General features: G+C 39.2%; 1 protein-coding gene across 2 annotated transcripts in view; it reads right to left on the bottom strand.

Annotated features, from left to right (window-relative positions):
* Positions 1–289: 289 nt before the first annotated feature.
* The window catches only part of rnf19a (ring finger protein 19A, RBR E3 ubiquitin protein ligase), a 56,745-nt gene continuing 39,972 nt past the window's right edge, over positions 290–17,062 (bottom strand). For both annotated transcript variants that reach the window (XM_055634859.1, XM_055634860.1), the window contains exons 5-10: positions 15,962–16,124; positions 10,295–10,409; positions 6,597–6,755; positions 5,944–6,157; positions 4,679–4,822; positions 290–1,918 (exon numbers count right to left, since the gene is read on the bottom strand). In XM_055634859.1, coding sequence (XP_055490834.1) covers positions 1,255–1,918; positions 4,679–4,822; positions 5,944–6,157; positions 6,597–6,755; positions 10,295–10,409; positions 15,962–16,124 — 1,459 coding nt within the window. In that variant the 3' untranslated portion in view covers positions 290–1,254. The remainder of the gene's footprint in view (positions 1,919–4,678; positions 4,823–5,943; positions 6,158–6,596; positions 6,756–10,294; positions 10,410–15,961; positions 16,125–17,062) is intronic.

Here is a 17,062-nt window from a genome sequence, read left to right as displayed (position 1 = left end):
AACCGTGGCATCTTCCCAGTCTGTATGCATGAAGTCTGTTACTGAGCCAGTGGATGGCACTGAGTTAGAATATTCTTTTAAAAAAATGCATTTAATATTTCAAATGTTTGCAGACTATAAGAATACTACTCAAAGTGAAGGATTTTATTATATTTATTTTTAAGATACGCTTCTTACAGTCACCCTGTTAGGCAAACCAGCTTGCAAATATATAAATACCAAACCAGGCATAGGCAACACATTGGAACTGGCACTAGTGTTCTAAAGCTTAAAGAAAATTAAAAAGATTGCAACTTGTTAATTTTTTTTATTCTTCCGTTCATAAGGATAAAATTTCAAGCATTATCAACATGGCAACATAAACCAAATACACACTGCGTAATGCGCAAAACATATTGGAATAACTCAATTTTGCATTTAAGTGAAGTTCAACAGTGCACCTTTTAGGCCGAGGATAGCCTTTGTGAGTTTTATTAGTGTCTGTCTCGGTCCATAAGGGGGTATAAAAGGCCATAGTCTTTACCGCTCTTTAATGCTTCGAAGCAATGTGCAAATTCTGCACTGTGCTTTCAATCTGTGACAAACTGCACTAGCAGCAATCATCTGCTATGAATACTTTGTCAAAACAAATGGTTACGCAAAATTTTCTAAAGCCTGAGTACTGTCTTTGGTAGGCTAATATACGGTTATATCTTAAGATAATTCATTCATTATACACAATTTTCATCCATTTTGTTAGTATTCTTGCGTGGTATAATGTAGTCACCATGTATTTTTTGAGAAGTATAAATATATCCTCAAATAAAGCAGGTTTTAAACAGTCTTTTCCAAAGGCACCAGGAAACAGTGAAGGAGAATGGGTCGATCTTCAATTAGAGAATAACCACAGACAAGAATGCAGTTTTTTTTTCATATATCTGTCAGCTGATTTCTGCTTGCATTTTGGGATTTCTCCAAGTTCAGTTACATATTCTTAGCACATGGCAGAAAAATAGACCATCATTTATTGCCCAATAAATGCATTTCAAAACATTCTGCTGCTTGTTCTCCCAGCCTTTAAAAATTGAACTGGACAACTGTTAAGCAGATCTAACGTTTAACCCCGACACCTATACTTTGACCTTCAAATTCCATGATCTTGCTGGGTAATCACCAGTTTCAGCCCTCATGTTATTAGTTTTCATCGGTATATAACAACTGTTAGCAGAACTGATTAATGACATTGATGATACAAACTGCAGCAGCACTGAAAGGTTAAATTTCCGTATGAATTGCATTGTTCTGTTGCTGCTGATTATTATTAGTTGCATTTTCTGTTTCCTCATTGGCATTATTTGGCACTGAAGTTGCAGCACCATTCTCCTCCGCGATGAAGCTCAGCTGCAAAACTTCTGCACAACTCGGTCCAGTTGCAACAGATGCAAGATGGCTACATTGTGATGGACATGTCTCCAGGCGATCGTTCTCCACCTCGGGTAGGGGACTGACTGCTGAAAACCGACTGTGATAGTCACTGGAACCATGGCTGCAAGACGTTTTCATGCTCTCCATATCCGATCCACTAAATTCTGAGAAATGGCTGGAGTGAGAGTCTGCTACCGATGGAATACTGTCACTAAGTGACGGAGAATCAAATTCACTTGAATTAGTGCTTCTCTGTTCTAGTAACTGTGCATCCATTTCTTCCCGAGTTTCATTTATCTTCATACTGCCTTTTTTCTGCAATTTGCCTTTGCATTTTTTAGTCGTTGTTTCTTTGGACCATTTGGAAGCATTGCTTCGGTTATCTGGAAGAGGGGCCGAGGTTAAAGTGGCTACGTTACGACTGCCGTCATCCACACTACTGCTTCCACTATTGTGCCGAAACTTTGCGGGCTTGGATTCAATGTCAACTTGCACCTCCAGACTGTTTCCATCTCTAATAGGAGAGAAATAAAATGAAGTTTACTTGGTAATACAATTAAAACGCTAAACCTAATTGTAGTTCAACCATTTTGGATATTAAATAGTCAACAATCAAACTGCAGGCATTCATTCATATGAAGGTTGATATAAATGTTGGTCTTACAACTAGTAACAGTTTGAACAGGAATGCTGTACTGCATTTCATTGTCACTGATGCAGGATCTTGGATTTCTTTGTGTCAGGGGATCATGAGAACGTCAGGGGTACAAAAATGCTGCCAACTTAAAGGACTATTTGGCATGGCCAACTTTGCTGATCTTGCCAGTAACAATCCATATCCCTATGAATAAAAAAGCTGGCAGCAGGACAGGAGATGTATGCTCTCTTGTGAACAAATGAAATCATTAAAATGCATAATTTATGCACAGTTTGAGACATGTTTATTACAATTACCCAAGGACAGCTCCCATCCTGCGTTTGGACTGTTCGACCTGCTGCCCTCTGGAAGGCGCTATAGGTGCATCAAATCCAGGACAAATAGACTCAGGAATAGTTGCTTTCCGAAAATTATAACTACTCTTAATTCACACATGCACTGACTTCACAGCCCAACACCCGGACTTCCATCTGTATATATGTATATTGCGCCGCAGAATTGTGCACCTATCCCCCCCCCCCCTTCTCCCTTCTGTTTTTGTTTTCTGTTTCTTGTACTAAATTATATGTATGCACTGAGTACGAGCAGCTTTTAATTTCATTGTACATGTATAATGACAATAAATGGCATATCTATCTATATCTATATCTTATAATTATGTATCTTGCAAAGCACGACCTACACTCAAGCATAATGAATCCTCTTTGTAACAGACCTTTTAAACCAATGAAGATATTAGGACACTCGGAAATGATCCAGGTACGCCCATTGAAAAGACCAATTTTGGTGCTTTCAATGGAGGAAATCTTTATTCTGTGCATTTTTAATCCAAACAGAATTATTCCCTCCTAACAGGCATTTAGAATGAAGATTTCACTATGATGTCTATACTTGACATAATCAGAGGGCCAAATGAACAGGTACACTTTCCATCCCAGTTACTGTGCATCAAATAGAAGTACCCTGGATTGTTCAGAGTGGCGAGATGCATTCTACTAGCTCAAAATCGAAATACCATCAGGTTGGTCATGCAGTGGACGAGTTCTGTATTTACAAAAATATCACAGTAATAGTGTGTGGAAACAGGCCCCTCAACCCAACTTCCCCACACTCTGACCAACATATATATCCCATCTACACTAGTCCCACCCGCCTGCGGTTAGCCCATATCCCTCCAAACCTGTCCTATCATGTACCGGTCTAATTGCTTCTTAAACATTGCGATAGTTCCTGCCACAACTCCTTCCATACACCCACGCCCTCCGTGTGAAAAAGGTTACCTCTCAGACCCCTATACATTTCCCCCCCTTCACCTTAAACCTATGCTTCTCGATTTCCCTTCTCGAGAGACTATGTGAAGTCTCCTTTCATGTTTTTATACACTAAGAGATTATAAAAGACACATTTCCACCTGGAAAAGTATCGAGAGTAAACAACTATTGAAGTCTCCATTAGCATGGAGGAAAGATGGTCCAATCAAAAAGAAATATGCAAAGAATTTGAATGTCTAGAACATACAAGGGGTCTCCACTAAGGGGGAAAAGAGATCAAAGAACTTTTTTCACACAGAGAGTGGTGTGGGAACTCTCTGCCACAGAGGGCAGTTGAACCATTAATTGGCTATGGAGTTAGATTGTGAAACCGGAGTTAGATTAGCAGTGGGGGATGGAAAGAGGTACAGGATACCAATGATGAATATTGAATGGCGGTGAAATGCCATGCAATAGCACCTATTTTGAATGTTTCTATTTAAATCAATTACATTTACATTCATGTTTACAGTTGGAATTGAACACCTGCCCAAAGATGCAGATAAACCCATCTTTGGGCCGAATGGCCTACTCCTGCACCTAACTTCTATGGATTCATGTTTTTTAGAATGGACCCTTTTTAGAAGTTTTATTACCTCCTCCATTAGTAAAGCAACAGAGTGCAAAAGTTCAGCAATTTAAGGATTAAACTCATGGGTATTTTGTAAATGTCAGTATGTGCAAGACCACAGCTGGCCGTACCATGTGGAATTGTGATGCAACTTGCATTGGTTGTACAGACAGAAGACAGAAAAGTAATTTCTAATCAAATTTCATAGACAAAAGTTCTGATATTGTACCAAGAATTGTAAGCTGCCACTGGACACATGCAAAACATTTAGTACAATTTAGCCACCAAAAATCCTGCATTACCGTAGTACTTTATAAAGGTACTTATTTAGGGTATAGAACATTGATAGGATTTGAGGCCCTAAGCAGCAGCATATGATTTCATGGTCTTTCATGGTTCGTTTCTGCATTAGTATGGTGAACCGCAATGTACTATTAGACAACTAACTACATAGAAGCCAAATGGAAGATGCAAAATCCCCAGATTTCTTTTTATAAATAACATTTTTATTAATCTGCTGGATTTTTCCAGTGACTTAACAATTCAAAAAATCAATAATAGTTTAAGTACATTTTAAATACCTTAAAATGTACTTAAGATACAGTTTCAACTAATGTCTCAGTTAAAGATAACTAACTTTAAGTTAGAGTTAATTAATGCCTAACATGTTTTTTAATTCATTAAAAAGCAAGTTAATTTTTTCAATGCATTAAAAATGTCAGCAATATAACTGACCTGTCCTGTGGGTAGTAGGAATTGATAATGGATCCTGCCATGGCCCTCGTGCTGGCATTATCACTGATGGTTCCAATGCTGACTGTGCCAGACTCGCCACTGAGACTATATTGTTCCTTCTGGATATCTGCTTGCACTTCTAATCTACAATAAATTGGATTAAAATAAAATTAAAGATAAAATAACAAAACATAGAAAGTAATTTTAACAAAATGATGTCTCAATCATTTATTAGGAATAAAAAACATATTTCAGTATTTATGAATTTCACATTTATGTATTTACATCTTTCATAGATTGATCCCTGGGATGGCGGGACTGTCATATGAGGAAAGATTGAAAAGACTAGGCTTGTATTCACTGGAGTTTAGAAGGATGAGGGGGAATCTTATAGAAATATATAAAATTATAAAAGGACAGGACAAGCTAGATGCAGGAAAAATGTTCCCTATGTTGGGCGAGTCCAGAACCAGGCGCCACAGTCTTAGAATAAAGGGGAGGCCATTTAAGCCTGAGGTGAGAAAAAACTTTTTCACCCAGAGAGTTGTGAATTTATGGAATTCCCTGCCACAGAGGGCAGTGGAGGACAAGTCACTGGATGGATTTAAGAGCGAGTTAGATAGAGCTCTAGGGGCTACTGGAGTCAAGGGATATGGGGAGAAGGCAGGCACGGGTTATTGATAGGGGACGATCAGCCATGATCACAATGAATGGCGGTGCTGGCTCAAAGGGCTGAATGGCCTCTTCCTGCACTTATTTTCTATGTTTCTATGTAAAATTTGCATTGTTTTTCTATTAAAAGAGCTGTAATGAAGGAAGAGTGAGCAACAGCCGCCATGTTTTACACTGCCACTGGGGAGGTTAAGAGGCACTGTGACAGAATCAAGATTATGGAGTTAATATTAAAGATGGTACTGCAAATGGTTAAACATTTCCCCAGCAGAATCTGAATACATGACAATCGCAAAATCACTGCTGAAAGAGCACAGAAATTAAATCATTTGGAAAAGTAGGAACATTAAAGGCATGGGGTTTAAGAGAAAGCGTGGGATGTGATTGTGTGGCGCGCAGCAATGGTAGCAACCAGGTGACCTATTCCAATGCCATAACATTGTATGTTTCTGGTCAACAGCTGGATCTCTGCATTTGCATGCAGTCATCTTCTCTTGCCTTGCACGGAACTGTTGTTAACTCCAAGTTAGTTTTCATTATTAAGTATCTGTTTTAAAAAAAAGCTGCAATGAAAACTAATTTCCAAGACTTACCTATTGAAACAGTTGACCATTGCACTCCCAGAGAGACTGCCGGTGATACTGGCTCCAGCTAGTGCCATTGTGCTGGCTGTTTCACTCAAGTTGTCTCGTATGACACCTATTCTGTCCATGTGACTGCCACTGGCACTCAAACTGCCTGTTAAGCCTCCGACACTTCCCTCTCCAATGCTGGGGTTATTGCGAGCTTCAACTACAAAAGTGGTATCTAGATGCACACAAAACACCCAATAGTATCACTTTGGTTGATTTCACTTGAAAGCAGATAACACTTTGGATAGATATAACACATAAAGCCTCTAATAGAGCTTCCAAATACATTTGCTTAATAACCCATTATATTTTAAAATGTCTACATTTGTTGAATACACTTGCATCCTGCACAACATTCAAAGAATCATGTAGTATCGAAAATAAAATTGTAAATCTGCAGATAATGTAGCATCAAATAAATTATTCCACAGGTCTGCGATCTTTTTCTTTTTAAATAACACAATAGATGATATGCAGAAACATGATTGCTGAGAACACAACAGTTTTAAGATGTTGTCAACTAACTTCAGCCGTGAAAATGTATACGTTTTAAATAGTAATTAAACATACTGAAGGTAGCAGGGAACCTGGCGACAGATAAAACATGTGCTTACCCAATGCTGTATTTCCTCTGCCAACATTATCATTTTCATCATCAAATTCTATTCGCACACCCTTTCCTGTGCCGGCAGAAACACCACAGCCGCCACTGCGGCAGAGGGAGATAGGAACCACTCCGTATACATACGCTAACATAATGGGCACTCCAATGCCTGTTAAGATAAAAAATAAAAAAGAATGCCATTTAAAAGGCAGAACATAGAATATCCACAAGAGTTGCTGCAGGATATTAATGTGCTACACTCCACTGATTCACACTGTTCATTTGAAATGTGATGCTAGCGATAAAAAGAATCTAACGCCATTTACCAGTCTTTGGTAAATTCAAGCAAGGCTGACAACCTTAAATCACCTTAAAGTACCAACTCCACCTGGGTAAGCTGCTATTTCCTACCGGTGAAGCAAATGAAATGAAATGATGAAATGAAATGATTCAATTTATTGACAGTACAGAGACAACTAATTCTTAGCATCTCCCTTAACCATCGGTGTGCCTGTAATTATATCTGAAGTGTCAGTATACTCCCTGAACCGGGTACCTTCCGGTAGTCCAGGTTTATCTTAATAAATGTAATTCTTCACTAACCATCTTGTTTTATATTGCCATTTTCAGGGTTTAAATACATCCAGATTTGCCATTTTCCTAAATACATCCAGATTACGCTCAAATTTATACAATTCTCTTGTCAGAAAACGAAAATAGTAATAGGATTTCTAACACTTTGCCGAAAACATCCTTGAGTTCAACATTCATTTCTAATAAGTGTCAATTATAAAAGATAATTGACAGTTGCATGGAATGAATTTCAGTGTCAGTGCAAGGCAGATAGCCAAAGACATGAACTCAAAATGCAGACTGCCAGATTTCAACAATAATTTATTCAACAAAGCAATAAAACCAGAAAAGAAATCTGTTTGCCAGTTTTAGCCTCCTGATCTACCATATTGGGTGTTCTGACCATATTTAACACTTAGAACTTCAGTACATTGCCGTAACATAGCTAAGAATGCTTTCCGACAACCCATATTTTCAGGGCATAAATCTATTATTGCATTGAGCTGGTTATTTCCACAGTTGAAATAGGCACAATATGAAAATGTCACATTGCATTTTACTCATATGTTAGCACCACGTTTTGTTTCCTGTTCTTATTGAACACAGCTGCTTGGATATAGATGACATAATCATCCAGGGCAGAGTTGAACCACAGTGCTGAGACAGCAACCCCATGCGGCTGCTACCCTGGTTCTCCTTGGAAATAAAGACCATGGGTCACAGCAGTGCTGTCAATATAACCTGAGCAAGTAACTACAGTCCTGTTGTAGATGGGATTGCTACAGCCACCACCATGTGCCAATGGTGGCGTGACTAAACGGAATGGCAATAAGGTGGGTTGCTTTGTCCTGGATAGTATTGAGGTTCTTGAGTGTTGCTACTACACTCATCCAGGCAGATGGAGAATATTCCACCACACTCCTCTCTTGTCCTTGTTGATGGTGGAAAGGCTGTAGGGTGTTGAGAGGCGATTCATTTACTAAAGGATATGGCCACCTCCTGCTGGGACTGCAATATATATGCGGTCGATCCAATTGAGTTCCTGGTCAATGATAATTCATCAGGATATTGGTGGGAGACACGGTGATGGTAGTACCACTGAATGCCAAGGACAGGTAGCTAGATTTACTCTTATTGGAGATAATGACTATCCGTCACTTTTGAGGTAGAATTGTTACTTATTGACCATGCCTAAATGTTGCCTGGTCTCTCTGTCTGCAAGTGTGGGCTGCTTCATTTGCTTATGAATTGGAAAAGCAATTTGGCATCAGAGAATGTCCCCAGTTACACAACCTTGTATTCCACTTGGGTAACTAACGATCCAACAGTATGAACATTTCATCATTTCAAATAATACCCACCACTCTCCTCATACACAATTTCTTTCTCCAGCCTCCACCCCACACCCATTTCTCCCGCTAACCTCTCACCACGATGCAAACACTGAAAGTACTAGAATAAGTGGGAAGTGCAAGTGAATTGCTGCCTCACCCCAATGTATGATAAAGAGGAACTAATGGAAGGACAGCTACTTAAGGTGCTAGTGCATTACAAGTCACTGCTGTGAATTGAATTCCATGAAGAAAATAATTTGGATGAGTGAAATGCATTATGCTCAAGCTCCACAATGAAGCCAAAACATTGACATTCAATACACAGAACAGAAGAAAAATGAGATCATATCCAATTATAAGAATCTTTTGCACCACAATCCAATCAATTTCTTCTAATGCGCCATTTCTCAATGTTCTGAATAAAGGGTGAATGATATAATGGCTTTACAGTAAAAGAGTTGAAAACAACCCATGACTAAACTGGCTAGACTGTGCTTTGTGCAAGAATAAATTTCAATGCTATTTGTAAAGGAAAAAAAACAAACTGCATTAATACAAGATCACAACTCTGTCAACGCATCCCATCTTGATATATGCAAAGGAAAGAAATTAAACCAGCCAATTTGTGTCAACCAATACTCTCCTCCGCCTAGCAGAGCTATTCCTTACCCGCAACAACTTCTTCTTCCACTCCTCCCACTTCCTCCAAATCCAAGGAACTTGCATGCGCCCGAGCTATGCCTGCCACTTTGTAGGGTAGTTCGAACAATCCCTGTTCCAGGCGTACACTGGCCCATCCCTGAACTCTACCTCTGCTACATTGGTGCTACCTCCTGCATCCATGCAGAACTCACTGACTTCATCAACTTCACCGTTTCTAGATCTCACTGTCTCCATCACAGGAAACAGGCTTTTGACCGACATCTACTACAAACCTACTGATTCCCCTAGCTATCTTGACTACACTTCTTCCCACCCCGTTTCCTGTAAAGACTCCATCCCCTACTCCCAATTCCTCCCTCCACACCGCATCTGCGCCCAGGGTGAGATGTTCAACACCAGGACATACTCACTCTTTAGGAAACAGGGGTCCGTTACCCCCTTCAATTATAGATGAGGCTCTCAGTACTGTACACTGACAATGACAATAAATTGAATCATTTCATTTTTTTTTTTCACTAGGGTCTCCTTGAGATCCCACAGCTCCGCTCTTGCTCCTCTTCCCCCCATTCGTAACAAGGACAGAGTTCCCCCCTTGTCCTCACTTTCAACTCCATCAGCCGTCACATACAGCATATAATCCTCCAAGCCCTCTCGCTGGAACTATAGATGGTGCATGCACTTTCCTTACACACTCGGATAACTGGGCCTCAGTGGGATCTCATGCTGAGCATTTCTTGACCTCCATCTAATTCTAGCTCAATGAAAAATTTCCCAAGCAATATCCTTTCTGTTAAAATGACAATCAGATAGTTTGAATGCTGTCAGATATAAAATATCAATAGTAAAACAAAGATTACTTTTAAAAATAAAAATACTAAAATCTGAATCAAATCGAATGCAAAAACGTTCACTTCTACTTGCTCAACAAAAATCAATGCAGGAAGGTCAGGATGCAAGAATGGCATTGGCATTCTGGCCAATTTAATGTCTAAAATGCTGCACTGTATTTTTCTATTGTCTGTGCTCTTACATTGTACAGGATAATACATTTACAAGTTGCAATCGCAGCTACAATCCCAGCTTTTATCCAATGATTGAATGGAAATTTGTGACGTTATAAGTCTGATTGTTTCCTTACCTACAGTTACTGCAGCAACAACAGGTGAAACAATGACCGACAATGTTACTCCTCCAGTGATTGCCAAGTTCCGCTTGTGCTTTGAAATGTCTTTTCCTTCATAGCGATTATGTATCTGGAACACAAAATTGAAACTTTAAACAGGTGTGTCACAATCCTTTTCTTATTAATCATATTCCCAGAAGGAGGAGGAAGTGGGGAAAAAAGGGACTTCCCTATTCATTTGTTTATTACGAAATACCTTGGTGTATATTACAACACAAAATGATTCTTAAATGCATGTATTATACAGTGCCCTCCATAATGTTTGGGACAAAGACCCATCATTTATTTATTTGCCTCTGTACTCCACAATTTGAGATTTGTAATAGAAAAAAACATGTGGTTAAAGTGCACATTATCAGATTTTAATTAAAGGGTATTTTTTATACATTTTGGTTTTATTGTGTAGAAATTACAGCTGTGTTTACACATAGTCCCCCCATTTCAGGGCACCATAATGTTTAGGACACATGGCTTCACAGATGTATGTAATTGCTCAGGTGTGTTTAATTGCCTCCTTAATGCAGGTGTAAGAGAGCTCTCAGCACCTAGTCTTCCCTCCAGTCTTTCCATCACTTTTGGAAACTTTTATTGCTGTTTATCAACATGAGGACCAAAGTTGGGCCAATGAAAGTCAAAGAAGCCATTATGAGACCGAGAAACAAGAATAAAACTGTAAGAGACATCAGCCAAACCTTAGGCTTACCAAAATCAACTGTTTGGAACATCATTGAGAAGAAAGAGAGCACTGGTGAGCTTACTAATCGCAAAGGGACTGGCAGACCAAGGAAGGCCTCCACAGCTGATGACAGAAGAATTCTCTCTGTAATTAAGAAAAATCCCCAAACGCCTGTCGGACAGATCAGAAACACTCTTCATGAATCAGGTGTGGATTTGTCAATGACCAGAAGACTTCATGAATAGAAATGCAGACGCTACACTGCAAGATGCAAACCACTGGTTAGCCACAAAAATAGATTAAATTCCTTGATAAATGAGATCTCGGAATGTTACAAAAATTAGTTAAGACCAAAGTTGGACCCTTGAAGACTGAAAAAAGTGAATTTATTATGGGGAACAAGGAAATAGCAGATGAGTTGAAGAGGTACTTTGGATCAGTCTTCACTAAGGAGGACACAAACAATCTTCCTGATATAGTAGTGGCCAGAGGATCTGGGGTGGCGGAGGAACGGAAGGAAATCCACATTAGGCAGGAAATGGTGTTGGGTAGACTGATGGCTGATAAATCCCAGGGCCTGATAGTCTGCATTCCAGGGTACTTAAGGAAGTGGCTCTAGAAATCGTGGATGCAATGGTGATCATTTTCCAATGTTCTATAGATTCAAGATCAGTTCCTCTGGATTGGAGGGTAGCTAATGTTATCCCACTTTTTAAGAAAGGCAGGAGAGGGAATTATAGACCAGTTAGCCTGACATCAGTGGTGGGGAAGATGCTGGAGTCAATTATAAAAGATGAAATAGCAGCACATTTGGATAGCAGTAACAGGATCGGTCCGAGTCAGCATGGATTTACGAAGTTGAAATCATGCTCGACTAATCTTCTGGAATTTGTTGAGGATGTAACTAGGAAAATGGCCAAGGGAGAGCCAGTGAATGTAGTGTACCTAGACTTACAGAAATGATTTGATAAGGTTCCACATAGGAGATTAGTGGGCAAAATTAGGGCACATGGTATTGGGGGTAGAGTGCTGACATGGATAGAAAGAGTAGGGATTATCGGGTCTCTTTCAGAATGGCAGCCAGTGACTAGTGGGGTGCCGCAAGGCTCGGTGCTGGGACCGCAGCTATTTACAAAGTACATCAATGATATGTATGAAGGGACTCTACTTGATTAACAAAGACTTATGGTCAATTTTAAAATTCAATTCCAAAGGAATAACACAACTTTGGTTCTAACAAAGTAAATAGAAACAAGTTCCCTCCACAAAGGCTCTATAACACATGGCACATTCTATTAAATTATCCAATAGGAAAGTCAACTTTGTTTTACTGGAGGTTTTATCTGCTCTGATACAAACAGTGAACATCGCCATTTACAGGAAGATAGGCACAAAATAGCTGGAGTAGCTCTGCGGAACAGGCAGCATCTCTGGAGTGAAGGAATTGGTGACATTTTGGGTAGAGACCCTTATTCAGACTGAGAGTCAGGGGAGAGTCTCGATTCAATTTGAGGACTTGTGCCTGCCTTGCAAAATCATCTTATAATTCACAACATGGAAAATGTATCAGCTGGTTGGATTGGTTTTACAAGGTGAAATATTAAGTTTTATTACCATGTTACACTGAACAAATTTTCCATTTTAATTAAGTGTATGCTAGGTAACCAAATGACCACAGCTGCTTTCACAACAAATGTATCACTGTTGTGGCAACTTAGGTTCTATTATTCTCTACTACTGATCAACACATTTGGAGCTCCTCGGTATTCACAACACTTTACAACAAGTATGGGTTATGGTATAAAACAACTGGTCATTGGCACACTGGCCTTCATCAGTCAGGAATTGAGTATAGAGGTTATGACATTACAATTGTACCAGACTCTGGTGAGGTTGCACTTGACACACTTGTGTTCAGTTTTGGACATATATGAATGATGCCATTAAGGTGGATAGGGTGCAGAGAAGGTTTATGACGATGCTGCCAGGACCTTGAGCTATGGGGAGGATGTGAAGGCTAGGATTCTATTCCTTGGGGCACAGGAGACTGAGAAGTAATCTCATAGTACCGTATAAAATCCATGAAAGGAACAGATAAATTGAATACAATTTTTTCCTAGGTTAACAGAATCAACAACTAGAGAGCATAGGGTATAAGGTGAGTGAAGAAAGATGTAAAGGGGGCCTAAGGAGTTTCTTTTTCTACACTGCTTCTCTCCAGAGATGCTGCTTGTCCCGCTGAGTTACTCCAGCATTCTGTGTCTAAAGTTGAGAAGGATATGGGCCAAATGTGGGCAAATGGAATGAGCTCAGATGGGACATTTTTGTCCGCATGGTGGAGTTTGACTGAAGGGTCTGTTTCCATGCTGTATGACGCTAATTCCATTTCAGCAGAAACATGTGGGATAAAATACATGTTGCAGAAGAAATAAATCAGAAAGCATAGCAGCATACAAAATATTAAACTAGGGCTAAAACACAATGGATATTGCATAAAGTTCCACAACTGCCAGCATCCATTTACTGATTTTGTTTTCCCCTTCCCACTGCAAAGGTTTATTTTTCAGAGGCAACAATGATATTTGTTCCCCAAATTTATTATCAATGTTAAAATGTGCAATCAGTCTGAAGGGCCGACTCAAATCGTCATCTGTCAATTTCCACCACAGATGCTGCCTGACCCGCTGAACTCCAGCAGCATTGTTGTTGTCAATGCTACGCTTCCTTTCCAAAAATTAAAGCCACTTTAGTCACAGAAAAAAAACATTTATGACAGTTTTCACTGCTGATATGTTTTCTACACTCTCAGTGTAGAATAAACATTGTGTTCAGAAAGCCAAAAGTTAGTCCTTTAATAAATCAACATAAAGCAATACTGAAAACAATGTGCAAGTGAACATCAGGACGTTTCCTTGTAAGTTCAGGGTAGTGAGTGGAGATGTGGGTGCTGGCCAATGTTTTGGCTTCAGCAATGTTACAATACAGATCTCACTTCTAATTACAATATCCTGCATAAACCTTAGATCGGTCCTCTCTGGGTTAAGAACGCCCGATTTATGTACAGCCCCATATGTATGAACAAGTGTTGACAAGGCTGGCAGATTGGGTAACGAACAGGTTACAGGAACAGGGCCCTGTTGTAAACCTGGGGAAGACCTGTAAAGTGTTTTTATTTCTATTAAACTTAAATTTGAAAGATGGTTTAGAATTTGTTGGGAAAACATGAGCGAGATTAACCAAGTTATGAAAACCAATAATATAAAGGTCACTGCCAAATGGTGCACAATTTCCCTTGTTTCTACAATATCCCATTATTCACCACTGCTGCCTGACCAAAGTATTTCCAATATTTTAATGAAGTTCCAACATTTACAGTATTGTATTTCTTCTTGGAAGATTTTTCTAACTGGGCAACAACTGATTAACAGCCAGGGTTGTACATATGAAATCGGATAGTTTCAAAGCTTTTAAATATTAAAAAAAAAAGCTTTTAAAATGGAGTTGATCATGCCCCTGCTATTTTCTGGCCCAATACCAAACTCCTTCAAAACAATCCACATTACCCATTATAGGAACATTTCTCATTCATTATGAGCAGCCATTTTTATCATGCCCTCAATCAATTCCCAGACAGGGTAGTCTCCTCCTACATATCTGTGGACTAATGATCGTCAACTCCATCATAAGTACACCACCACAAATGTATCAATTCCCCCTGGAGCCTTAAAACGGAACCTTGGTTTCAAAAACGATTACATTTTTTCATTCGTATGCACTTACTGCCAATTGTGATCAAATGGCATCAGCAACTGTAGTGGTGATATAGCAGTTAAATTATCTAAGCCTGGAATAACATTCCAAAGAACAAAGTTCAAATTTCAACAAAGTTTTGCAATTTATTTGGAATTCAAAAAGTTGTAGTAATGAACACAAAACTATCAGGCTGTCAAGACTCGCTGACATGCTTTTTAGAGGAAATCTGCTATTCTCTCCGATCTGGCCTATGCGCAACTACAAGCCCAACTACAATATGGCTGATTCTTATATCCTCTGAAATGGCTTGGCAAGCCACTCGTTGCAAGGGCAGGTTGAAATAGCAAGACCAGCGCTACTTGCTGGCAATCCTAAAAGATGAATGAATTAAAATAACTATCCAGCTTGCAATTTATACAGTGGATGTGTGTGCCCTGTAAATCACTGTGTAAGCAATGTTAGGCGTTTACAATCCCAAAGCCTACACCGTAAGCACTTCAACTTCAATAAAGTTCAATTCTCCCTCAAGAGTGCATTTCCTGTTGTGAATAGCATCAAGCCATTCAGGGGCAAGTTCTCAAGGGATCGTGGATAGGGATCCATGCTGACTGGAGACGATTTGTTGAGGCCAATTGTACATGCATGTAGAAATAGACTAGTCCACATAAATGCTTGCAAAATACAGTTAAAGTTTTTTGGAGATCCAACCGGCTAAATGAATCACCACAATGTTTGTGTGGCACTCTTTTATGCAACCTAAAGGCAAGACCTACAAATACCTGTGTATATGCTCCTCACTGCGGTAGCTGAGCACAATAACTTTCCGAGATCTTTATCAAGGAATTTATTTTTGATTCAAATTCAGAATGAGCTTTGAATATTTTTAAACGGCTATATAAATAATTGTGTCATTGCGTTACAATAATTCTGAACTGCTAGCAGTGCTACTTTTCTTGCAGCCAAAAGTATGAGATTGGCTGAAAATGGAACAATGTAAATCTCGCTTACTGTGCAAAAATGAGAGAAATTTTAAGTATTGCTTAATACTGCAAGGGTTCCATGTAATTTGTACAAAACATTTTGTATCAGCATCAATGCAACCATTATTGCCAATAGGAAAATACATTTGCCATTAAGTATACGTTTTCTAAATGAACATGTATTAAAGCATTTTAAACATCAACATATAGTACCTTGCGGCCCACATATACAGGAATCCCAATTATCATGGCTGGAATGGCAATCCCTGCAATGAGTGCTATTCCTACTGGAGCTCCTACTAACGTGCCAAGCTGCCACAGGATCTTCTTTTTACGACTCCAAGGTTTCTTTCCCCAAAATGTGCAGCCAGAAGGACTGTAGAGAGAACATACAAGATGTTAAAAACAATTTGAAGGACAAATTAATTCAGTAAACAGTGTTTATTAAAATACAAATCTCAAAAATAACAATGTTTCCTTAAAGCCTACCACTCAAAGAATAGCAGACAATGGAACAGGTTCTCAAAATAACAAATTCCCACACAAATCTTTATAATAAACTAGCAAGATCATTTGACATTTGAAATTCAGTTATTGCAATTTGCACCAGGAGAAATAAAAAATTGATTCCTCAAAGTGTTTCAATAAAAAGAATTATAGATTGGACAACTAATTCTTGAATTTAGGATGCAAACAAAATAAGCTAATCATGGTATCTAAGTATAGCAACTAAAGTGAACAAGTAAAGTATTCCAGTAACTTTTCTATCCAGCAAAGAACTGTCATATTAATGGCATCTATAGAGTTGTCAACTGAAACAAGGTCTTCATGCCTCTTCTAGACAGGCTAAATTCTGATAGTTATAAAATGCTTTAGAAATCGTGTGTGTGTGTGTGCGCGTGCGTGTGGGCCACTGGAGGGCGGGGCCGGCACCACCCCCCCCCCCCCTGCGTATTGAGGGGATGGGACCCCCTTGGTCTAGTTTATTATAAAGATTTGGATTCATATAATTAGAAACGTGAATATTGGTTGCTCTGCCAATCAGTTACAGCTGGCAACAATCTGGGATTGGGGGAAAGTTGGATCCCAGAAGTTAATAACAAGTAAAACTGTCACGTTTCCATGCTTTTGCTCAAACATTTCAAACGAGGTTTCCCTACTGGGTAGGTGACACCCGACGGGTCAAGACTTTATTTTTGCAGGCTTCCCATTCACTTTTTTTTTTCTCCTACCAAGTAGGGTAGGAAATATCTTCCAATTTCCTCAGTTATATGTTTGCACAAGCATACATTGCACCACTGGACATTTTACATA

The sequence above is a fragment of the Leucoraja erinacea genome, chromosome 4 (genome assembly GCF_028641065.1).
Source record: "Leucoraja erinacea ecotype New England chromosome 4, Leri_hhj_1, whole genome shotgun sequence".
NCBI classification, from domain to species: domain Eukaryota; kingdom Metazoa; phylum Chordata; class Chondrichthyes; order Rajiformes; family Rajidae; genus Leucoraja; species Leucoraja erinaceus.
Note: the sequence above shows the minus strand (reverse complement) of the source record. Positions and strands in the feature narration are given on the sequence as shown.